Here is a 26254-nt window from a genome sequence, read left to right as displayed (position 1 = left end):
GTCAGTGCACTTTATCACGGTGCTGGTGTCAGTGCTCTCTATCACGGTGCTGGTGTCAGTGCTCTCTATCACGGTGCTGGTGTCAGTGCTCTCTATCACGGTGCTGGTGTCAGTGCTCTATATCACTGTGGTGATCATCGCTGGTGATCATCTCCTGCACCCTCTTCATTAGCCTACCCTGACCTTTCCTCTCCTCAATTGCCTTCATGCGCTCCTGAGTCCTGAATTGTCAAAATTTCACAGATAAAAAAAGAATGCTTGTAGTTGTCGATCCCAGATTCACTTCATACATGTGTTATGTCATTGGCCATGTGGTGGGACTATGTGTGCACAGCTAGTAATTATTTTGTGGCTTAAAATATGACCTGTAGGTTTTTAAAGTTCACCTGCCATTGAAGTCAATGGGGCCTGGCGAGAACTTTGCGGTTTGCGTACTTTTGGCCGCGTTCGCGGTTCGCGTTAGCGAAACGTCCCATCGAAAGTTCATCCATCTCTATCTGGCACCAACAACCATGCCATGTTCAAAGTCACTTAAATCTCCTTTCTTCCCCATTTGATGCTTGGTTTGAACTTCAGCAAGTCGTCCTCAAAACATCTAGATGCCTAAAAGCATTGAGTTTCTGCCATGTGATTGGCTGATTAGCAATTTGTGAACAGATGTACCTAATAAAGTGGCCGGTCAGTCTATATACTGAAGCACTGATAACTTATTGGGCCAATAGATTAATAGATGATTTATTTGCACATTCCAATATTTATTGTTGTATATGAGTAGTGCACTGGTTTACCTTCAATTACTCTTTTTTCACACATTTAACCTCTTATGGACTGCCTGCCCACAATGTACTGTGGACGGTCGGCCCGTACGTCGCTTCCTGCTTGCAGGTTTAGGGTACGCGCATGCAAAGCAGGGATAAGAAAAGAGACACTGACAATGTCAGGAAAGACCTACTAGAACAGCTGAACTTTTTGGGGGGGGTTAATCAGAGCCACTTTAAATGATGCCAAGTGTGTACTGACTCCGTTATAACATGAGTGTGAATGTGATTGCTTAATTCTGAACACAGCTACATCCCCATTTACAAGAGGGTGTGCACACTTATGCAACCACATTATTTTATTTTTTTTATTTTTACTTCTTCCACCCCTAAAAGATTTCAGTTTGTTTTTCAATTGAAGTGTACAATTTATAGGTCACATTAAAAAAAAGTTCTGAAATTATTTATCTTTGTCTCATTTTTTATTTCATAGAAACCTGACATTTCAACAGGGGTGTGTAGACTTTTTACATCCCCTGTATACAGTATCTCACAAACATGAGACTGTGACCTACAGGCCCATAAAGACATGGATAAGAGGGTTTGCGGTGGAGGAACTTGATTGGACTGCACGGAGTCCTGACCTCAGCCCGATAGAACACCTTTGGGATGAATGAGAGCGGAGACTGCGAGCCAGGCCTTCTCATCCAACATCAGAGCCTGACCCCACAAATGCGCTTCTGGAAGAATGGTCAAACATTCCCATAGACACACTCCTAAACCTTGTGGATGGCCTTCCCAGAAGAATTGAAGCTGTTATAGCTACTAAGGGTGGGCCAACTCAATATTGAACCCTACGGACTAAGACTGGGATGTCATTAAAGTTCACGTGCATGTAAAGGCAGGCGTCCCAATACTTTTGGTAATATAGTGTATTCTTTATTTTGGGTTTAATGCTGCTATAATAAATGAAAGATAATCTCAGTTCTCCTTATGTAGTGTGATCTGGGTAAAGGCAATCATTAAAATAGCATTAACATTATGTATTGGAGAAGAAAAAGTCTGAAATCACTGTTTCCCTTTAAATATATTTTGCTGCGTTTTCTGTTGATTCAGCCAGACTCACCCTTCTTGTTTTTCGGGATCGGCCTGCGGAGTCAGTAAGTCAGTATGGCGACAAATAACAGGAAGAAGAAAAGTTGCATTACAAAGAACTATTCATTCTGTGAAATCGATATTTTAAAATGCCATAACAAAGTACAATACAGCAATAAAAATTGGCCCCCTGCCATCGGAAAAGCAGAAAGCCGGGGGGGGCGGGGGTCACCAGGGGTCAAGTCCTTGGGAAAAAAGTATGGGAACTTCCACCCAAGATTCACTCCCCCACCAAAAACAAACAAAAAAAATGATACGCTCATATGCACGAACACTTCAAAAGTGGTATTTTTCATCCAATTTTCGTATTGCTCCTCCTCTGGGGGGGGGGGGGGAGACAGAAAATCAGGAGGGGTCGGCGGGGAGGAGCGCATCATAAGAGGTCTGACTAAATACAATCTCTTAGCAGCAGCTAGCTGTGATTGATTGATAGGTAGATGGAAGAGGAAGCTGTCATGGGGCCCCCTACTGGCAATGCCTGAATGGTCAGTCCACCCCTGGTGTGCAGCACTTACTACTGCGAGCTGTGTCGGCAGCTGCTGGTGTAGCACCTACCACACAGCTTGCATAATTCAAAGTCTTGCAGGACTGCTAATGGGAACTGAGTTCCTGTTGTGAAAAAAGTACAGGAACTCCGTTCCCATGCGTTCCCGCAGAACTTGAGCCCTGGTCCCCACGCTGTTTATTTTTCCATAATATTTAATTGCCAGCATGTTTTCTTTACATTCAGCAGATGAGTCATATGTTCTTAAAGGGGCGTGCAGGCCAATCCTTTTTTCTTTTTTTTTTTTTAAAGTCAGCAGCTAAAAACACTGTAGCTGCTGACTTTTAATAAGGAAACTTACCTGTCGAACGATCCTGCGATGTCGGCCGCCCCGAGGCCGATTCGTCCATCCTGATTAAGGGAAACAGGCAGTGGAGCCTTGCGGCTTCACTGCCCGTTTCCTACTGCGCATGCGCGGGTCACGCGGCGCTTTGTGAATGGCCCCATTGTGTTCTGGGACACACACACATGTCCCAAAAGGCAACGGGGTTGCTCACCGAAGAGGAGGAAGCACCACGGAATAGGAAGAGGCAGATTAGGAAGACTGCCTAGCAACAGCGTTTCAGGTAAGTGAAAAAACATTATTTTTTTTTTTTTTATTAACGCGTTTTTTTTTGGGTGGCCCTCCACTTTAACCACTTCAGCCCCAGAAGATTTTACCCCCTTCCTGACCAGAGCACTTTTTGCCATTCGGCACTGCGTCGCTTTAACTGACAATTGTGCGGATGTACAATGTGGCTCCCAAACAAAATTGACGTCCTTTGTTTCCCACAAATAGAGCTTTATTTTGGTGGTATTTGATCACCTCTGCGTTTTTTATTTTTTGCGCTATAAACAAAAAAATAGCAACAATTTTGAAAAAAAAAACGCATTATTTTTTACTTTTTGCTATAATAAATATCCCCCAAAAATATTTAAAAAAAAATTTCCCTCAGTTTAGGCCGATACGTATTTTTTTTACATATTTTTGGTAAAAAAAAATTGCAGTAAGCATATATTAATTGTGCAAAAGTTATAGCATGTACAAAATAGGGGATATTTTTATGGCCTTTTTATTGATAATTTGTTTTCTTACTAGTAATCGCGGTGATCAGCGATTTTTATTGTGACTGCGACATTACGGAGGACACATCAGACAATTTTGACACATTTTTGGGACCATTGGCATTAACGCAGTGATCAATGCTAAAAAATTGCATTGATTACTGTAAAAAATGTGACTGGCAGTGAAGAGGTTAACCACTAGGTGGCGCTGTAGGGGTTAAGTATGTCCTAGGGAGTGATTCTAACTGGGGGGGAGGGGCTGTGTGTGACACGTCACTGATCACAGCTCCCGATTACAGGGAGAGCTGATCAGTGACACTGTCACTAGGCAGAACGGGGAGATGTTGTTTAAATTAGCATCTCCCCGTTCTTCCACACCGTGAGACAATCGCGGGTATCCCCGTGGACATCAGGTCCGCGAGACCCGCGATCACGGAGCTCCCGGCGTGGCACGTTCGCCCGCGAGTTCCCTTTTAAAGGGCAACGTACAGGTACGTTAATCTGCCTGTACGCGCCCTTCTGCCACAGTATATCTGCGTGAGGTGGTCGGGAAGCGGTTAAGGACACGGTGGCCAGCTTCCCGGCCTGCTCCTTTACAACCAGCTATTCACAGTTTTTTTAAGAAGAAAAAAATAACGCAAAATGCATGAAAACTGCATGTAAAAAGGCATAAAAACCACGGGTTTAAAAACGCAAAATGCACCGCAAAAAACGCCTGAAAAATCACATCAACTGCATAGATGTGAACCTAGGCTCCAGAAATAATATTTTGCCCAGAGTTCAGTTTTAAGTAAACCACTGCTTATCAAAACATTCAAATTTGGTCTGGCCACAAAGGTTTTGATTGCCCCTGAACATTATAGATGCCCTAGGACAGGGATGGCAAACCTTGGCACCCCAGATGTTTTGGAACTACATCTCCCATGATGCTCATGCACTTTGCAGTGTAGTTGAGCATCATGGGAAATGTAGTTCCAAAACATCTGGGGTGCCAAAGTTCGCCATCACTGCCCTATGACATCTATAGAATGCGTGACATTTTTAGGCAACGCATGAAATATCTGTGTTATTTTGTTATTTTAAATATGATACATACTTTACCTAGGCGTTCTCTAGAATACCTAGGTATTATACAGAACAAGTACTGTTAGCCCTTGTACATACGGTTGGACATTCCGACAACAAAATCCGTCTGATTTTGTCCGACGGATTTTGTCCGAAACTGGTGTTGCATACACACGGTCGGACAAAGTTGTCGGAAAATCCGATCGTTCGTAACGTGATGATGTAATTTCGTTACGACGGGACTACGTTCAGGCTAGTAGCCAATAGCTTTGGTCTAGGAATTTGATCTGAGCATGCGTGGCACTTTGTCCGATCGGAATTCTCTACACACAATCGCACAAAGTCCGATCGGATCATGTTGTCGGAAAGATTTATAGCCCAGCTCTAAAACTTTGTCCGTCAGATATTCCAATGGAAACAGTCCGATGGAGCCCACACACTGTCGGATTATCCGACAACATGGTCCGATCGGACATTTTCTGTCGGAATGTCCGACTGTGTGTACAAGGGCTAAAAGTAGGAGTAAGGCGTGTAAGGCAAAAGACATAATGAGCTAGTATGCCCCCCATACTAGCTCATTATGAAATACTTACCTTAGAATGAGGCCCTCGACATCTCACCCAATCCACGAAATTTCAGCCGAGAATCCCCTGTGCGCATGTGCCGTTGCAGTCAGCGGCTTATTACGAGGGGAATATCTCCTAAACCATACAGGTTTGGGAGATATTTTTTTACCTTCAGGTAAGCCTTATTATAGGCTTGCCTGTAGGTAAAAGTAAAAAGTCTATACAACCGCTTTAACCGCTTCCCGACCACCGCACGACGATGTACGTCAGCATAATGGCACGGACAGGCAAATTGGCGTACAGGTACGTCCATTTAAATTTGCCGCCGTGCCATCGCATGCACGCCTACGGTGGCGAGTGCGCGTGCTGGTCGGGACCCACGTGAGTCCGACCGCGGGTCCTGCGGACTCGATTGTCTCACGGGGAGGGAGAACGGGGAGATGACAATGTAAACAGCATCTCCCCGTTCTGCCTAGCAACAAGTGACACTGATCTCTGCTCCCTGTGATTAGAGAAGAGATCAGTGCTCTGTAAATCACAGCCACGCCCCCCACAGTTAGAAACACGCCCCTAGGACACACTTAACCCCTACACTGCCACCTCCTGGTTAACCCCTTCACTGCCAGTGTCATTTACACAGGAATCTGTGCATTTGTATAACACTGATTGCTGTATAAATAACAATAGTCCCAAAAATGTGTCAAAAATGTCTGATGTGTGCCATAATTTATCGCAGTCACAATAAAAATCGCTGATCGCCATTACTAGTAAAAAAAAAAAAAAAAAAAAAAAAGATTAATAAAAATGCCATAAAACTATCCCCTATTTTGTAAACACTATAACTTTTGCGCTAATTTACTGTGATTTTTGTTTTACAAAAATATGTAGAAGAATACGTATAGGTCTAAACTGAGGAAAAAAAATGTTTTTTTATATATTTTTGGAGGATATCTATTATAGCAAAAAGTAAAAAATATTACTTTTTTTTTTTTCAAAATTGACGCTCTTTTTGTTTATAGCGCAAAAAATAAAAACCGCAGAGGTGATCAAATACCACCAAAAGACAGCTCTATTTGTGGGAAAAAAATAACGTCAATTTTGCTCGGGAGCCACGTCGCACGACCGCGCAATTGTCAGTTAAAAACGTCGTAGTGCCAGATCGCAAAAAGTGCTCTGGTCTTAAGCCAGCAAAATGGTCCGGGGCTGAAGTGGTTAAGGCAAGGTGAAAAGAGTCATGTAAGCTTGAAATGTATGTGTTATTTTAAGAAGATATATACTTTCCCTAGGCATTGTATACAATACCTAAGCATTATACAGTTTTGGCAAAGTAGGAAAAGAGTCATGAAAAGGCCTTATTGAAAAGATGTATATTGTAATGAAAAAAGAAATCCAAAATAAAGTACGGGGCTTTCTTACTGAAAAATACAAAAGAAAAAGCGGACCTGAAACAGGGACACACCGGACCCCTGCCGTGAGCCGCTCCGCACAGAGGTGTGAACACAGCCTGGATCCCAGAATGAAAGGTCTAGTTCTTCTGGGCTTGGTTGGATGAAATGTAGTCCCTCACTTCACCGATCCGTTTTTATTGGGGTGTACTGGGTGAGGGGTGTACTGACTTTTGTGAGATAATTTATATATATATACACTACCGTTCAAAAGTTTGGGGTCACCCAAACAATTTTGTGTTTTCCATGAAAAGTCACACTTATTCACCACCATACGTTGTGAAATGAATAGAAAATAGAGTCAAGACATTGACAAGGTTAGAAATAATGATTTGTATTTGAAATAACATTGTTTTTACATCAAACTTTGCTTTCGTCAAAGAATCCTCCTTTTGCAGCAATTACAGCATTGCACACCTTTGGCATTCTAGCTGTTAATTTATTGAGGTAAGCTGGAGAAATTGCACCCCACGCTTCTAGAAGCAGCTCCCACAAGTTGGATTGGTTGGATGGGCACTTCTGGCGTACCATACGGTCAAGCTGCTCCCACAACAGCTCAATGGGGTTCAGATCTGGTGACTGTGCTGGCCACTCCATTACCGATAGAATACCAGCTGCCTGCTTCTGCTGTAAATAGTTCTTGCACAATTTGGAGGTGTGTTTAGGGTCATTGTCCTGTTGTAGGATGAAATTGGCTCCAATCAAGCGCTGTCCACTGGGTATGGCATGGCGTTGCAAAATGGAGTGATAGCCTTCCTTATTCAGAATCAGAATCCCTTTTACCCTGTACAAAGCTCCCACCTTACCAGCACCAAAGCAACCCCAGACCATCACATTACCTCCACCATGCTTAACAGATGGCGTCAGGCATTCTTCCAGCATCTTTTCATTTGTTCTGCGTCTCACAAACGTTCTTCTTTGTGATCCAAACACCTCAAACTTGGATTCATCCGTCCACAACACTTTTTTCCAGTCTTCCTCTGTCCAATGTCTGTGTTCTTTTGCCCATCTTAATCTTTTTCTTTTATTGGCCAGTCTCAGATATGGCTTTTTCTTTGCCACTCTGCCCTGAAGCCCAAAATCCCGCAGCCGCCTCTTCACTGTAGATGTTGACACTGGTGTTTTGCGGGTACTATTTAATGAAGATGCCAGTTGGGGACCTGTGAGGCGTCTGTTTCTCAAACTAGAGACTCTAATGTGCTTATCTTCTTGCTTAGTTGTGCAACGCGGCCTCCCACTTCTTTTTCTACTCTGGTTAGAGCCTGTTTGTGCTGTCCTCTGAAGGGAGTAGTACACACCGTTGTAGGAAATCTTCAATTTCTTTGCAATTTCTCGCATGGAATAGCCTTAATTTCTAAGAACAAGAATAGACTGTCGAGTTTCAGATGAAAGTTCTCTTTTTCTGGCCATTTTGAGCGTTTAATTGACCCCACAAATGTGATGCTCCAGAAACTCAATCTGCTCACAGGAAGGTCAGTTTTGTAGCTTCTGGAAGGAGCTAGACTGTTTTTAGATGTGTGAACATGATTGCACAAGGGTTTGCTAATCATCAATTAGCCTTCTGAGCCAATGAGCAAACACATTGTACCATTAGAACACTGGAGTGATAGTTGCTGGAAATGGGCCTCTATACACCTATGTAGATATTGCACCAAAAACTAGACATTTGCAGTTAGAATAGTAATTTACCACATTAGCAATGTATAGAGTATATTTGTTTAAAGTTAGGACTAGTTTAAAGTTAGCTTCATTGAAAAGTACAGTGCTTTTCCTTCAAAAATAAGGACATTTCAATGTGACCCCAAACTTTTGAACGGTAGTGTATATATATATATATATATAAATTATTATATATATATATATGTATGTCATAACCTTATAATATGCAATGACCTTGGATCCCTAATCTTCTTTTTTTCTGAATCTTAGTAGCATCCTCAGTGAGAAATAAGCTTAACCAATTACTCTGATTGGATTCTTCATAGATTAATAGGATTAAACTGACTGTCTTTGTATCCACAAGAATGTTTATTTGGAGGCATTTGGAGCTCCGACAATTCATAGTCTTATGACACATTCAGAAAAAAAAAGTAATGCAGCCTCCTGAATTTATAACAAAAATTCATAACAAAGCTGAATCCTACAAGTGACTTGTACAATGTGCAGGAAGGATGTATACAATTATTATTATTATATTAACATTTTTATATTAAAAATTAATATACTGTATCTATTTATCAATAAATCCACAGGTGACTTTCTTTTCTTAGTTTCCCTGCAATTTTAAAGAAAAAGATACTTCAAGCTTGTTTTCCAAGTAGGCACTATTCTTGTTGCTATCTTGAAGCAGAGCTCCAGCAAAAAACAACATGATAAAAAGATAACAAGATAAAGAAATAAATTATTTTTTTTTACTTACCAGAAATGCCTGTTGCTAGGCACATTGTCCTAAACTGCCTCTTCCTCCTCCGCAGTGATCTTCTGTCTTCTCTCCTCCGTGCGGCGTCTTCTGGGTAATGGGGCGCTGTGTGTTCTGGGAACTGTGTGTCCCAGAACACAGCGCGCCCCATTCACAAAGCGCTGTGCGACTCGCGCATGCGCAGTTGGAAACGGGCAGTGAAGCCGCAAGGCTCCACTGCCTGTTTCCCTTAGTTAAAATGGCGGCGCCAGGACCCAAGAGCCGAGGGACGGGTCAGCCCGGGCGGCCGACATCGCGGGCGCCCTGGACAGGTGAGTCTGCTTATTAAAAAAGTCAGCAGCTACAGTATTTGCAGCTGCTGACTTTTAAAAAAAATTTAAACTGGCCCTCCTCTTTAAATCCAAAAATTTACCCTGCAACACTTTTTTATCCTACAAGATGTCCTAGGCCTAATGGCCAGCATCATTCAACCCACTTCCTCTGACCCCAGGTTGTCCTGGACCCGCCCCCAACATGTGACTGGACAATGAATGGAGAAGCAGCATGGTGATAAGCTCATCGACTGTTCTGTGCAGGGTAACATTTTACAATAGGCTAACACCAGGTCAAACTGTCAAGTTACAATGTTTGCATTTAAAAAATACATTTATGATTTATAACTGAGTACAGAGCTGCATGAATGTGTGTCTTTTATATCTGTCTCACAATCAACTTTAAAGCAAACCTGTATTTTTGCACAGTTAGGCAAAGCTAACGGTTCCCTTCATAGCCGCTCTATCTGTTGTATCATATCTATATGAGCTTGCTGGACATCCCATTCCCAGGCCATGGACATCAATTAGAAGTTGCCCCATCCCCTCTTTGTGGCTTCCACTCTCCTAGGAATGTTTTCCATTTTGGAGTGGGCCTGTGGGAAGGTGGGTCCTTTCAGCCAAAATAGTATTTGGGAGGTCAGGTATTGTTCCAATTAATTTCTAAGATGCATAGCACCCTCCTAACCCACAATGGCATGTGAGGAACCACAGTAGCAAGATGGGCTAGCAGTTCACCTCATAGCCTGATCCTTGGCAGTAGTGGAATAATGTGTACAGAAGGGTCCTTGACACTTCAGAAAAACATGGAGTATATTAGCTTGACTTTAAACTTCTGGAAGAAAGTCAGTGTACAGAGCACCTATGGATGTGATGTGGTAGACTCCTGAAGTAAAAAAAAAGTACTTAAAGCCTTCACAGATAGAGTACCTATAAACCAAACCAGCATTCTGTGATTTCAGCTCCTGGCTTCAAATTACTGAATGGCACAGCTACAGTTGTGTGAAAAGTGTTTGCCCTCCTGTTAAAACATAACTTAAAGTGGTTGTAAACCCTTACAACCAACTTTGACCTACAGGTAAGCCTAGATTAAGGCTTACCTGTAGGTCCAAGAAATATCTCCTAAACCTACACGGTTTAGGAGATATTTTCCGAAAGACAGGCACCGCTGTCTACGGCGCATGCGCTGTAGACAGCAGTGTGCAGGCGCACTGAGCGCGCCGCTGTCAACGGCGATATGCCGCAAGTGGCGGCTCCCGTGCACATGCGTGGGAGTGACGTCATCGTGGCTTTGCCGAATGACAGCGGCGGAGCAGTGAGACCAACCGAGAAGATGGATGCTCCGGACTACAGTGGACAGCGGAGACTTTGCTAGCTCCTGTGTCAGGTAAGTGACGCTTTACCTTTGCAGGGACTCAAAGAGGAAGTAAACCCATCAGGGTTTACTTCCTCTTTAACTCTGGTTTATCACACCTGAGTTCAATTTCTCTAGCCATACCCAGGCCTGATTACTGCAACACCTGTTCGCAATCAAGAAAGCAATTAAATAAGACCTGACTGGCAAAGTGAAGTAGACCAAAAGATCCTCAAAAAAACAACACATCATGCCGAGATCCAAAGAAATTGAGGAACAAATGAGAAAGAAAGTAATTATGATCTATCAGTCTGGAAAAGGTTATAAAACCAACTATCAATTAGGCTTGGGCTAATTACAGCCAAGCAACTCTAAATTTAAATAGAATATACTGCTAAGGGCACGGTGGCTACAAGTTTTGAACACGGTTGAGGGTATAGCTCTGTGAAGGATACTCAAGATTCCTCCATACCAAGTTTTTTAATTCATGTCTTCGCTGGTTAAATAATAGTACACAAGACATTGCTCAATCTCCATTTGCCAGATCCATTTTGGCAGATATTGTATGCATATCCATTGTGTATACACGGTGCATTGCTGAAGTGTGTATGCATGTGTTCTAAATTCTCCGTAAGTGTTTACATTTATCAGATCTCAGATCTGTCCAGTTTGAAGAAAGGACATACATTTTATTTAAATATTCAAGGATATATAAGATGGCCAAATTAAAATGAAGGAAGCTCTTTATTTATGTGACTTGATCCACAGTTATTTTAGGCCATAACGTGAAAAATCTTTAACCGTGCACAGTGGTACGGTCATGCTAGAACAGAAAAGGGTCTTGTCAAACAGTCGCCACAAGAAGGTTGGCAGTGCGCAATTGTCTAAAAGGTACTGTATTTGTATGCTGTAATATTACAGTTCACTTCACTGGAAGCACCAGAATTCAAAAATGTACTCATACGTTTGTCCATGTATCTACTTGTTTTCCCTGTCATAGGCCAGCGAGATACCCGATTCCTCTGGTTATAGGGGAGCATGGAGCTCCCGCAGTAGCAAGACAATGTCCTTGAGCACCCAAAGCAAAAAGGTCAAAGAGCTCCCTATTCCCCCCACCATGTGCTGTGAACTACTTCAGAAGCATTGGTTGTAGTTCCTGCCCCCCCTCCTGCTGAAGCGCTTAGCCCTTGTACACACGGTCAGAGATTCCGACAACCAAATCTGTCGGATTTTGTCCGACAGATTTTGTCCAAAACTGTTGCATATACACGGTCGGACAAAGTTGTCGGAAAATCCGACGTGATGACGTTATTTCGTTACGACGGGACTACGTTCACGCTAGTAGCCAATAGCTTTGGTGTAGGAATTTGATCTGAGCATGCGTGGCACTTTGTCCGATCGGAATTCTCTACACATGATCGGAGTATGTCCGATCGAACCAGTTGGTCTGGAAATATTTCCAACAAGTTGGAAAACTTGGTTCCATTGGATACTCCGACGGAAACAGTCCGATGTAGACCACACACAGTCGGAATATCCGACAAAACGGTCCGATCGGACACATTCCGTCGGAATCTCCGACCGTGTGTACAAGGGCTTAAACTCAAGATGGTTGCTTCTTCTGTCTACCTCCTTGACACAACCCTGGACCCCTGTTCCTCTGACAAGGAACCTAAGTTATGCTGGGGAGGGTGGGTCTATAACCCTACATAAGCTTTAATTCAACCTTCCTTTTTTACATGGAGAAACTACAGCAAACATCTCATAACCATGCACAGTAGCACACCTGATTGACTCCTTGTGCTGCTTCTCCCCCTCCCTTTCTAATCTCTGCTGTATAGACTGTAGAGTACACTGTCAGAGTCTGACTCCAAATAAGATTTTGGTACTTACACTGCTTACATTTAAAAATGCATTTAATTATGTATTAATTATTACATTTTTATCTACAATTTATTTTTGCATGGGGCTCAGCTTTGAATGAAATACTTTACTGGTTAGGAAGTATGTATGTTTTATGTTTACGTTTTCCAAGCATGGTGCTTGATGATCTTTTTTTTTTAACACAGGTCTGGCAATCCTTTGGAGCCAATGTTTACTTTGAGCCCAAGAGGGTTCTAAAGACGGCTTTCAATAATCCAGCAGGGAACAAAACATCACGACCGGCAAAAGTCAAAAGAAGTGATCGAGCGATCGTAGTGAAAGTGTTGTCTGTTCTAAATGGTGAAAAGGTCAGTTGGTAAACATTCATGGAAAAAAAAAAAGATGCTATAAGGGTTGATTTACTAAAACTGGAGAGTGCAAAATCTGGTGCAGCTCTACATAGAAACCAATCAGCTTACAGGTTTTTTTTTTGTCAAAGCTTAATTGAACAATTTGAAGTGCACAGCTGCACCAGATTTTGCATGCTCCAGTTTTAGTAAATCAACCCCAAAGTGTATTAAATGTGTATGACACCCAGAATATCTTTATTTCCAAATGACACATATGGAAGCAGTAACATATTATAATATGGAGAGAACCTGAGATCACCAGCCAGCTGCTTCTAAAAAGTAAAAGTCTATTGGATTTGCAAAAAGACTTGCAAAACAAGCAAACAAAAAAGTTTTCTTTAGCAAAAATAAAGCAAATAGTCCAAAGTCCTGGTAAAATCGAGGAACCATAGCTGCTCACCGCCAATATACCAGTCCCACACTTGTGTTTAGGGTTCCGGATTGCTTCAGGGTACAAGTACAGCTGCAGGAGCTCGGCAAAGCAGAGTCCCAATCTCCAAACAGACCACACTATGTCACAGCTGTGATCCACTCCACACTACCTCATAGACAGGTTGACCCCTTCTTGATCCTTTTCAAGCCTCCTTTGCAAGTTGGATAACCTTTTTGGAGACCAAAGTCACTGTAATTAGAGTTCAGAGGCTCTTTCTTACAAAAGTCTTTCCAAGTCTCAGAATTCTGGGTCCCAAATGAGGACTTGCCAATCCAGGGAGTACCAAAATCAGTCCTTTCCTCTCTGACCGCACTACCTTGGAACCCCTCATAGGTGACAACCTCTGAGTGCAAAAAACGTCCCTTGAACCTAAACCCTAAAGGGACCACATATTGAGGAAATATATCTCCTGTCGAGCACCCATCCCTGGTGTCTTGTACAATAAATAAATGCACAAAGAAAAAAAAATGCTAAAAATAAAATATAGTAATGCCTTTATAATAGTAGACCAAAAGAATGGATTTAAAAAAAAAAAAATGTAAAACAGGAATTTAGGGTACTGTGCAGGAGAGAGGCAGATTGGCCAGTGGTGTAATGTTTAATGGTTACAATGTCTGCTCTATGTTCATTAGATATTGCACCTAAAAGACAGCAGTATGAAAAGAAAATACAAGAAATGCTCTCCATGGCCATCAGTTGGCCAAGTGCTCAAAAGAGCTATCGTGTTTTTAAAGTAAATTAAATCTGTATGATGTAATTGGGACTCATTTTGACTAGTGGCGTATATATCTCCACAGTTTGTCCAGCTTCCTGAGTTACCCAGAAGCTCCATTCACAGGTCACCTCGCCCTCTTGGTTCCTTGAGCAATCCATCTATTTCTACCAGGCTCAGCCATGCTTATTTGTGTAGCCCGGAACAGAGATTTGCCAATACAAGACATATACAGGACACAAGAACAAAGTTTGGTCCAGACCTTCCATCAACATATGGACCCACTGTGTGTCTAAGGAGATGGACAGAACCAACAAAGCTGCTAAGGCCGTCAATAAATTGCAGATCCTGTAATCCACTTGCTCAGGGACACTACAGTACCAATAGCAATGGAAATGTGATTGGTAGTGATTCTACTGAATAAATGAAGACATATTTGGTCTTAATCTTCTACTTCCCCTGTACTATCTATAGCAGGGTTTCTCAACCAGGGTTCCATGGATCCCTAGGGTTCCTCCAGAAGTTGGTAGGGGTTCCTTGAGCAATGAGCAATTTCTGCATCTCAGAGAAGTTTCCACTGACACCATTGACCTTTATAGCTATCTGTATAGGGGTAAATCTCCCAGTGACCATAAGCATATGGACCACTATTCCCACTGACCATCTCACTAACATACATAGAGTTGCAGTTAAAGTCACCTTTTGTAGGGGTTTCCTGGGACCAGAAAGTTATTTCAAGGGTTCTCCTGTGTTGAAAAGGTTGAGAAAGGTTGATCTATAGTAACTTGCTAGCAATAATTTAATTACAGTCAAAGCGATGCGTGACCGAAATGTGCATTCAAAGTGACGCTTGTTCTTTTTTGACCCACCTAGATTCCATGCCCAATTTCCTTATAAATTTGTAGTGTTAGGACTGCAAGCAAGACAGGTGCCGTGACAAGGCCTTGCAGCTTACACATGCGTTTGCAAATGTGTGCTAACTAAACCCCTGCTTTTAACAGACGGTTAGGCAGGTTAATTTGGTTGGTCAGTAGAATGGTTGGCGAGTTGAGCTATGGAATTGTTTTTGTCTTACATGTATATGCCCTCCATGTACTGTGAAGGCCAGGTATGGGTGTGGGCAGTGGCCAGTTTTTTGTTACTGTTCGTATATATGGTCCGGGGACACACTGGCCACCTTTGCTGCCATTGTGCTCTTGCTGGGTGTCCAGTGTGCTCCTGTTCCTTTAAGGGGGCTTGGGCAGCCTCCAGGCTCACCTGTCCCACATCTATCCATTTCATGCATGTGCTTCCACTGTGGAGACACTTATAAATTTGTAGTGTTAGGACTGCAACCAACACAGGGTGCCATGACAAGGCCTTGCAGCTTACACATGTGTTTGCAAATGTGTGCTAACTAAACCCCTGCTTTTAACAGACAGTAAGACAGGTAATTTGGTTGGTCAGCAGACTGGTTGGGGAGTTGAGCTATGGAATTGTTTTTTGTCTTATATGCCACACCGATTACACTTACCTGCCAACTTTTTGAGATGGGAACGAGGGACACCTATTAGCAGAAGTATGAAGGCATAGGGTATCCCCCCCCCCCCCCCCCCCGCAACATCCCCTTAAAAAAGAATTATACAGAAAAAATATTATTTAAACCCATAAGTTCTTTTTTAACCACTTCTATTTCTTTATACTGGCTTTTGAAATTTCCAAATACAGAAATTTTGAATTTGGATGAAAGGTTTAGCACTTTTTGAAAGATAAAAAGTGCATTTTGTATACAACTATGTAGATCAGACAAAAATGAGAGACAAATGAGGAGGAAAGAGGGACAATGTTCCAAATTAGGGACAGTCCCTCTAAATCACGGACAGTTGGGAGCTATGAGGACACAAATCCGGAGCGCCTTTCTTCCAGTAATGAACCCCAAAAACCGCCATCTTCCACTCCTCAGCTAAAAGAGTTGTAGAGAGTACCTGTCAAGAGGCTTGGAAATGTGAGCAGTCATTGGGGTCTATTCAGTGGGGGGACAGGAATGGGGCCAATAATCTATACTGCCTGTGATATAACTATAATTCAAGCACAGTGGTGCAGTTAAAAGTTTAATAAAGCAGAATTCTACATTTAACTTAGGGCCCAGTTTGGAAATATCAAAATTTAGCCAGGTATTAAAGTTTCTTGCTATTCTTGAGATACTAAGGTTGATTTGCTAAAGGAGGCAAATAGACTGTGCATCTTGCATATACAGCTGCACTATTTTTTCTCAGTAAATGTGGTAAAGCTTCACTTTTTTTTTTTAAAGAATGTGCAATCAGGTGCAAAGAAAATAAAAAACAGCAAACTGAAACTATCAATATTGCTTGTAGGAAATATCGAATCATTTTGTAAGTCGGTAATCGTTCTCTTGACAGGATTTTTTTTAACGCACAATTTCACCAATAACAACAGATTTTTTGTTTCTAGTTCCTCCCTGCTCTCTCCTCCACAATTGAATATTAAATTCTGCGTATAGGACCTGGAATGCAACTGGAATGCTGCCTTACTCCAATTCCCCACCAAAGGTGGAGAATATGAAAAATAGATAGAAAGCGCTATGGGTGGGGCTGTAAGTGTATTTGTGCCGTGCACTGCCCCTTTAAATTTGGGGATCTGATTTATCAGTTGAAATATTATTACATTTTCAGAATACTTTCTGATCTTTTTCAGTGCTGCAGCCCAGCACTTTCTTGTTTGGACATGAATGATATAAGGTCCCCACTGTCTCCTGTATAGTCCATGTCACACATTCAAAGAGGCAATTTTACCTACAGGCACATGGGCAGGCCCTTGGGACTTAGCCTGGGGGATTCCACATGGGCAGGCCCTTGGGACTTAGCCTGGGGCATACTCACAGACACTGCAGGTATGAAGTCCTCAGATACCAGAATTGTGTGCGCATGAAACTCCTCACACATACGTACATAGCTCCCAACTGTCCCTGATTTTGAGGGACTGTCCCTGATTGGCACAAAGTCCCTCTGTCCCTCTTTCTTCCTCATTTGTCCCTCATTTTGGTCTGATCTATATAAAGGCCATCTTAATAACATCATGGGCCTCTGGGCAAAGTAATGCACTAGGGCCCCTACCAAGGAGATGGTGACCTGTGGCGTGCTATGTGCGTGGTGGCAAGGAGAGGGTGTGGCTAAATGATGCTACATATTGGCCGTGGCTTTTGAGTCTAATTAGAAACAAAAAATACACACAACCAGGGAATTATCCCAAATTAAATTCACCCCCATTGCACACTGTTCCGCCTTCTCTACACACTGCCCCCCTCCCACCCCCAAACACACTGACCCTCTGTAAACACTGACTCTTTATTCCTGTACACACTGCTTCCACTTCTTTTTGAAACTATCCCCCTCCCTGTACACACTGCCCCCCTGTCATAAATGTCCCTCTTCCAGCCTATCAGCGGCCTGTATTTATGTATGGCTTACACAGTACGGGGGGTGGGGGGGTTGGAGGGCACAGTATAGGGCGGTTGGAGGACACAGTAAAGGGTGTAGCAATGTATAGTGTCAGGCTTGGGTTGTATAGGTGGTATGGTGGAAGGTTTGGGTAATATAGGGCGGTATAGTGTCAGGTTTGGGTAGTATAGGTGGTATAGTGGCAGGTTTTGGGTAGTATAGGGGGTATAGTGGAAGGTTGGGGTAGTATAGTGTGGTATAGTGGGAGGATTGGGTAGTATAGGGTGGTACAGTAAAATGTTTGGATAGTATAGGGTGGAATAGTGGCAGATGTGAGTAGTATAGGGTGGTATAGTGGCAGATGTGGGTAGTATAGGGTGGTATAGTGGCAGATGTGGGTAGTATAGGGTGGTATAGTGGCAGATGTGTGTACTATAGGGTGGTATAGTGGCAGATATGGGTAGTATAGGCAGGGCCGCTGTTATAAATCAGAAATCATGGGGCCGCTTTGACTCCACCCTCGAGCCCATCTGTGGCTACTCCCCTCCCCGACTTCCACATGAAACCTGACAGTTGCCTTTACAAATATACACACACTCCTGGCTGCAGCTCAGCTGAGTGATTTTACAATCCCCCCCGAAAGACAAGTGTAACCACTTTCATACAGGCCTATTCTGGCACTCCTCTCCTACATGTAAAAATCACAATTTATTTGCTAGAAAACTACTCAGAAGCAAACATATATATATTTTTTTTAGTAGACACCCTAGGGAATAAAATGGCGGTCGTTGCAACTTTTTATCTCGCACGGTATTTGCTCAACAATTTTTCAAATGTGTTTTTTTTTTTTTTTTTTTAACCACTTGCCGACCGCCGCACGATGATATACGTCGGCAGAATGGCACGGGCAGGCATATGGGCGTATATATAAGTCCCTGCCTGCCCGCGGGTGGGGGGCCCGATCGGGCACCCCCCCGGTGCCTGCGGCGGTCGGCATTCCTTCGAGAGCGATCCGGGATGAGGGGGCGGCCATTCATTCATGGCCACCCCCTCGCGATCGCTCCCGACGAATAGGAATCCCCCGTGACATCACTTCCTCTCCTGTAATGTAAACACAGGAGAGGAAGTGATGTATTCTCTCCTCCGTGTCGGTATTTTTCGTTCCGACACGGAGGAGAGCGGATCGGTGAGTTGCACCAACACTCTACACACACAGTAGAACATGCCAGGCACACTCACACCCCCCCTTTACCCCCCGATCACCCCCCCAATTACCCCTGCCCCCCAGTCACAGTGACACCAATGTCATTTTATTTTATTTTTTTTATTTTTTTTGCATTGGTGTCATTTGTGACTGTAATAACTGTTAGGGCAGTTAGAGTTAGCCCCCTTTAGTTCTAATTTACCCCCCTAACCCCCCCAATAAAGGTTTAACCCCGTGATCACCCCCCGTCGCCAGTGTCACTAAGGCTGGGTTCACATTGCAGCGGTTTATGAGAACGAATGTGATTCGCACCGCACTGCAGTGCAAATCACATCCGATCTCTGTGCGATTCGAGTTCAGCCATTCGCCGCACCCGCCACACCCGCCGCACCCACCGCAAATTCGCACGGGACCCTTTTTTTGGCCCGCAGCAGAATCGGATCGCATGGGTGTTCACACCATGCGATCCGAGTTTGCAGATCGCACTGCGATATGCGAACTGATCTGGGGGTGTCAGTAACATTTCACTGACACTCCCAGCAGTTCGCATAGGGCAGTGTGAACTGCCGCCGGGAGGCATGCGATGCGGGAACCTGCCGCGGATTCGCGGCGTTTCCGCATCGCTCCAGTGTGAACCCAGCCTAATAAGCGATCATTTTTCTGATCGCCGTATTAGTGTCACAGGTGACGCTAGTTAGGCAGGTAGGTATTTAGGTTCGCCGCAGCTTTTTATAGCGCCAGGGACCCCCATATACTACCGCATAAAGCCCCCTGATTGCCCCCTAGTTAACCCTTTCACCTGTGATCACCATATAACTGTTACAGGTGACGCTGGTTGGTTAGTTATTTTTTTATAGTTTCAGGGCACCCGCCATTTATTACCTAATAAAGGTTTAACCCCCTGATCACCTGGCGGGTGTCATTTGTGACTAATAACTGTTAGGGCAGTTAGGGTTAGCCCCCTTTAGTTCTAAGGTACCCCCCTAACCCCCCCAATAAAGGTTTAACCCCGTGATCACCCCCCGTCGCCAGTGTCACTAAGGCTGGGTTCACATTGCAGCGGTTTATGAGAACGGATGTGATTCGCACCGCACTGCAGTGCAAATCACATCCGATCTCTGTGCGATTCGAGTTCAGCCATTCGCCGCACCCGCCGCACCCGCCGCAAATTCGCACGGGACCCTTTTTTTGGCCCGCAGCAGAATCGGATCGCATGGGTGTTCACACCATGCGATCCGAGTTTGCAGATCGCACTGCGATATGCGAACTGATCTGGGGGTGTCAGTAACATTTCACTGACACTCCCAGCAGTTCGCATAGGGCAGTGTGAACTGCCGCCGGGAGGCATGCGATGCGGGAACCCGCCGCGCATTCGTGGCGTTCCCGCATCGCTCCAGTGTGAACCCAGCCTAATAAGCGATCGTTTTTCTGATCGCTGTATTAGTGTCACAGGTGACGCTAGTTAGGCAGGTAGGTATTTAGGTTCGCCGCAGCTTTTTATAGCGCCAGGGACCCCCATATACTACCGCATAAAGCCCCCTGATTGCCCCCTAGTTAACCCTTTCACCAGTGATCACCATATAACTGTTACAGGTGACGCTGGTTGGTTAGTTATTTTTTTATAGTTTCAGGGCACCCGCCATTTATTACCTAGTCTCACTAGTGTACCCCTAAATTTAGGGGTGTCTACTTTCCAAAATGGGGTCATTTGGGGGGCGTTTGTGCCATCTTGGCATTTTATGGCCTTCAAAACTGTAACGCCCTTAGAAAGCCTGAAGGCGGTGCTTGGTTTTCGGGGCCCCGTACGCGGCTAGGCTCCCAAAAAGTCCCACATATGTGGTATCCCCGTACTCAGGAGAAGCAGCAGAATTTATTTTGGGGTGTCATTTCACATATGCCCATGGCATGCGTGAGCAATATATCATTTAGTGACAACTTTGTGAAAAAAAAAAAAAAAAAAAAAAAGTTTGTAATTTTCCCGCAACTTGTGGCAAAATATAAAATATTCCATGGACTCAACATGCCTCTCAGCAAATAGCTTGGGGTGTCTACTTTCTAAAATGGGGTCATTTGTGGGGGTTTTGTGCCATCTTGGCATTTTATGGCCTTCAAAACTGTAATAGGTAGTGAGAAGTGAACTCAAAAATTTACGCCCTTAGAAAGCCTGAAGGCGGTGCTTGGTTTTCGGGGCCCCGTACGCGGCTAGGCTCCCAAAAAGTCCCACATATGTGGTATCCCCGTACTCAGGAGAAGCAGCAAAATTTATTTTGGGGTGTCATTTCACATATGCCCATGGCATGCATGAGCAATATATCATTTAGTGACAACTTTGTGAAAAAAAAAAAAAAAAAAAAAAAGTTTGTAATTTTCCCGCAACTTGTGGCAAAATATAAAATATTCCATGAACTCAACATGCCTCTCAGCAAATAGCTTGGGGTGTCTACTTTCTAAAATGGGGTCATTTGTGGGGGTTTTGTGCCATCTTGGCATTTTATGGCCTTCAAAACTGTAATAGGTAGTGAGAAGTGAACTCAAAAATTTACGCCCTTAGAAAGCCTGAAGGCGGTGCTTGGTTTTCGGGGCCCCGTACGCGGCTAGGCTCCCAAAAAGTCCCACATATGTGGTATCCCCGTACTCAGGAGAAGCAGCAGAATTTATTTTGGGGTGTCATTTCACATACGCCCATAGCATGTGTGAGCAATATATCATTTAGTGACAACTTTGTGTAAAAAAAAAAAAATATTTTTTTTTTTGTCATTATTCAATCACTTGAGGCAAAAAAATAAAATATTCAATGGGCTCAACATGCCTCTTATCAATTTCCTTAGGGGGTCTACTTTCCAAAATGGGGTCATTTGGGGGGGTTTTGTACTGCCCTGCCATTTTAGCACCTCAAGAAATGAGATAGGCAGTCATAAACTAAAAGCTGCGTAAATTCCAGAAAACGTACCTTAGTTTGTAGATGTGACAACTTTTGCGCAAACCAATAAATATACAATTATTGACTTTTTTTTTACCAAAGACATGTGGCTGAATACATTTTGGCCTAAATGTATGACTAAAATTGAGTTTATTGGATTTTTCTAATAACAAAAAGTAGAAAATATCATTTTTTTTCAAAATTTGCGGTCTTTTTACGTTTATATCGCAAAAAATAAAAATCGCAGAGGCAATCAAATACCATCAAAAGAAAGCTCTATTTGTGGGAAGAAAAGGACGCAAATTTTGTTTGGGTACAACATTGCATGACCGCGCAATTACCAGTTAAAGCAGCGCAGTGCCAAAGTGTAAAAAGACCTCTGGTCATTTACCAGCAAAATGGTCCGGTCTGAAAGTGGTTAAGTTTCATGATTTAAAAAATAACCAAACAGTAAAGTTAGCCCAATTTTATATAATGTGAAAGATGATGTTACGCAGAGTAAATAGATACCCAACATGTCACGCTTTAAAATTGCGCACGTTCATGGAATGACGCCAAACTTCAGTGCTTAAAAATATCCATAATGCGATGCTTTACATTTTTTTTTTTTACAGGTTACATGTTTAGAGTTACAGAGGAGGTATAGTGCTAGAATTGTTGCTTGCGCTCTAACGCACGTGGCGATACCTCACATGTTTGGTTTGAACGGCGTTTACAGATATCAGCGGGACTAACCTGTGCGTTTGCTTCTGAGCGCAATCTACCGGGGACAGGGGCGTTTTCAATTTTTTTATTTAATTTTTTTATTTTATTTGTTTTACTTTATTTTTACTTTCTTTTACAACATTTTTTTTTAATCACTTTTATTCCTATTACAAGAGATGTAAACATCCCTTGTAATAGGAATCATTCATGACAGGTCCTCTTTATGGAGAGATGCGGGGTCAATAAGACCCCACATCTCTCCTCCAGGCTGGAAAGCATGAGATCGTAAAAAAAAATAAAAAATTCAGGATCCCATGCTTACCAGCTGCGATCGCGACTTCGTTTACATCATACCCGGGCCTCCGACGGTCATAGAGATTACCGGTCCCCAGTCATCTCTATGCTCATCATCCGGCGGCGGCCAATTCTATCTCTGGGTCCCCGATGGCACGGGAAAGACCGGAGAAGCACCAGATGGCGGCGGGCGGCTTGAAAACGTGTCTAATGCTTTATTTTTTCTGCAATGAGGCTACTGCCAAGAGGAAGAGCATTTTTTAAACATCCTGCGTGCATTCGGTCTTATAGCTTTAGGATAATTATCCACACAGGACAGCAGGTTGTGGTTTTGTCAGTGTGTCACATGTATGATGGGTGTTGACTTTCTTCATTTATAGCTGTACTGTGCATTACAGATTGTAACACACAGTACATCCACAGCAAAGTCAGCACCCAACAGCCATGTGACACACTTTGACAAAGCCACAGAGAACCTGCTGTCCTGTGTGGATGATTATCTTAAAGCTATAAAGATATTAAAAGGCACTGTGAGGACTTTGGATGATTCTATTAGGATATCACAACGGGTGTGACACCTCACTCACTGTGTGCTGCCCAGTGCCTGCCATGCTACCCGCCACCACCGCTCCGCTCGTATTTTTTTTACTGCTCCCTCTCTGCCAGTTCTCTCACATCAGTCCCGACACCTGAAAGAGCAGAGCAGCCGCAGCACTTTACAGATCACTCCGCCAAACGCCGACACCAGGGAAGAAAGATAGCAGCCGGGAACTCTAGAGCATGCGGCCTGATCGCAGGACCCCCGCCCCGAAAATGTAAAAATAGTCCCTCAGCTCCCCCTCTATTGAACTGATGGGGCCCATAAAAATATATTTATTCACCCCCTAAGCAAGCAGGAGCTTGAGAAGGAGCAGTACATGTTTACAAGGGGACAGGTAAAGTGCAGGGGCCCCCCATGCAACTGGGGCCCCTGGGCAGTGCCCACTCAATAAGATGGCCCTGATCTATATATAGATGTTTATAAAATTCAATTTTTATCTTTCAAAAAGTGTTTCCCAGTGCTAAACCTTTCATCCAATTTCTAAATTGCTGCATTTGTACATTTAAAAAGCCAATATAAAGGAATAGTAGTGGTAAAAAAAAAAACACTTGTGGGTTTAACTATTTTTTTTTGTATAATTCTCCTTTAAGGGGGTGTGACAGGGGGTGTGTCCTATGCCGGCATACTTTTGCTAATAGGTGTCCCTCATTCCCATCTCAAAATGTTGGGAGGTGTGTATACGTAGATGTACACACTTTTCTGCCAGGTCCCAAAGACCTGCTAGAGACCTTCTACACATCTGCACATGTGTGGGGTATTCAAACATAGTGGCATGGGAAAAAATACCGGGGGACTAAAGATCCTCTTTAAACCCTAACTTCCTGCCATGAACAACTGCAATAATGGAAGTTGGATTCAATTATTTATTTAAATATGAAAAACATTGTACATACTGCAAATATAGTGTTTGACTAGTGAATCCATATTTTTGTCACTATTGCAGTGTTTCCCTGAAAGCAATTGTTTAAATTGCTTTAAAGTGACCCTATCAGAGCATGGTCAATTGCATGTACAACATACCTGCTAAACAATGACTATATATACTTACCTTTCCAGTGGCCCTTTTTTGAAAAGTGTCCCCCAGTCGTGGGCTTCTGTAAGTATTTGATCAGTGCAGATGAATCGAATATCTGCTTCCCCGGTTGCCTGCTGTGGTTCCTCTTGCCAGCTCTGTAGTGGCAAATGTGTGGTAGGAACCAAAGCAAGTGGTGGGGGGGCAGGTATTCCACATACCAGGAAGGGTGTGAATACTTGCAGAGGCTGGGAAAGCCGCTGAAGAAATGTAAAGTCAGCAGCTACAAATACTGTAGCTGCTGATTTTTCATATTAGGATACTTGTCCAGGGATCCCGTGGTGACTTCACCCCAGCCGAATTTTCCATCGCGGCTTCATAGCCGGTTCTCTACAGCGCGAAGCACGCTGCACTTTGTGAATGGCCCGGTGGCAGGGGAAGAAGAAGGGGAGGGGGTGTGGCGAGATCACCCCAGAAGTGGGATCAGGTACCTGTGCAAAACCGGTACCCACTCCCCCCCTTCCCCCCTGAAAAGTCCCAAATGTGGCACTGGAGAGGGGGGGGGGGCAGATAAGTGGAGCATCCACTTTTGGGTGCTAATAGGGTCACTTTAAGATTGTATATGCTCATATATATTTCTCATGTAAATATGAAAATGTGTATTTTATCCACCAAATAAAGGATACCTTAGCCATTTGATGGGAACCTCTGATGTAAAGGGAGGCGCTGATGCATGTGGGACCTCTGATGTTAAGGGGGTGTAGCCAGATGCTGGCTAACTTTGCCTGTGTCATCACGGGACATTCTGTAACACCAGCTGCAGTGAGCCTGTTTCCCTCTAGTGCACAGCCTGGAAACTGTGCCATCGTCTTCTGAATGTAGAGCAAGCAGAAACCACACCTGAGAGCAACAGATCATGGGATAGGTGGTCCAAGGAGCCAGGATTTGCATTGTAGCCAGCTGGCTGGGAGAGAGAAAAGAATGCTGGGTGAGGACATAAATAGCTTGGTCTGGGGAGGAGTCTCTATCTTGGGACCACAGCCTTCAGCTGAGAGCAGGGACCCGGGTGCTCCAGCATGGAGAATCTCCAGCGAGTGAGTGAGCAGATCCACCATTGCCAGCTCCCTGTCAGCCAAGTCACTGTTGGAGGTCACTCTCATTGTCACCGGTACAGCTGAACCCCTGCAATCGCTAGGTGCACGGCCAGGCCCCTGGTTGCAGATTCTTCAAAAGCCTGTTCCAGGATATTCTTTTCCCTTGAGCCTTGGTATCATTAAGATTGGTGAGTGGGCAAAAGCCCACCCTGTATACACCCCACAAAGACACTGCATGCAGACACCTTTATCCCATCTCTTTACATTAAAGCCTCAAAAAGAAAACTCTTTACACATGATATTTTCTGTTGCTGGTCGCCATTGCACAGCAGTCCTTCTGGGCGCCTGTTGGGCTAGCTGCAGACACTGAACATCTACATCACAAGGATTCGTCCACTCTTCTTCTCTCCTTCCACTAAAAATATCTGCACACTTTAAGGGGAACTCTACTCAGAGATTAAGTATTTGAATTAAGGATTAAGGATTTGAAGAGAGCAGTCTGACTTAAAAGGTCTTCCCTTTTTATACCTGCAGTCATAGGTTCCTACAGGACCTACTGATTACTACTGTTTGACTTATTGTACTTTTCTTTGCATTGCCTATCCTTTGCATATTTACCAAAAGCAAGAGTTTAACATTGAAAAGTATCTCTTAGCCCTTGTACACACGGTCGGAGATTCCGACGGAATGTGTCCTATCGGACCATTTTGTCGGATATTCCAACTGTGTGTGGTCTCCATCGGACTGTTTCCGTCGCAATATCCGACGGACCAACTTTTCCAACTTGCCGGTAAAATTTTCCGACAAAATGCTCAGATCGGAAATACTCCGATCGGAAATACTCCGATCATGTGTAGCCTACGCCGACGGACAAAGTGCCACACGTACTCAGATCAAATTCCTAGACC

The 26254-nt window shown here is 43.6% G+C and overlaps 1 protein-coding gene across 1 annotated transcript in view; it reads left to right on the top strand.

Annotated features, from left to right (window-relative positions):
- Positions 1 to 14525, top strand: part of LOC143940858 (uncharacterized) — a 45449-nt gene extending 30924 nt beyond the window's left edge. The window contains exons 4-5 of the mRNA XM_077462649.1: positions 12731 to 12892; positions 14165 to 14525. Of these exons, the coding sequence (XP_077318775.1) occupies positions 12731 to 12892; positions 14165 to 14503 (501 nt within the window). The 3' untranslated portion in view covers positions 14504 to 14525. The remainder of the gene's footprint in view (positions 1 to 12730; positions 12893 to 14164) is intronic.
- Positions 14526 to 26254: the final 11729 nt, after the last annotated feature.

This window comes from Lithobates pipiens, unplaced genomic scaffold, assembly GCF_037356315.1.
Source record: "Lithobates pipiens isolate NorthernLeopardFrog02 unplaced genomic scaffold, aLitPip1_a1.2 Scaffold_10, whole genome shotgun sequence".
Classification (NCBI taxonomy): Eukaryota; Metazoa; Chordata; class Amphibia; order Anura; family Ranidae; genus Lithobates; species Lithobates pipiens.
The sequence above is the reverse complement of the archived record's forward strand: the minus strand, read 5'-3'. Positions and strand labels throughout refer to the sequence as shown.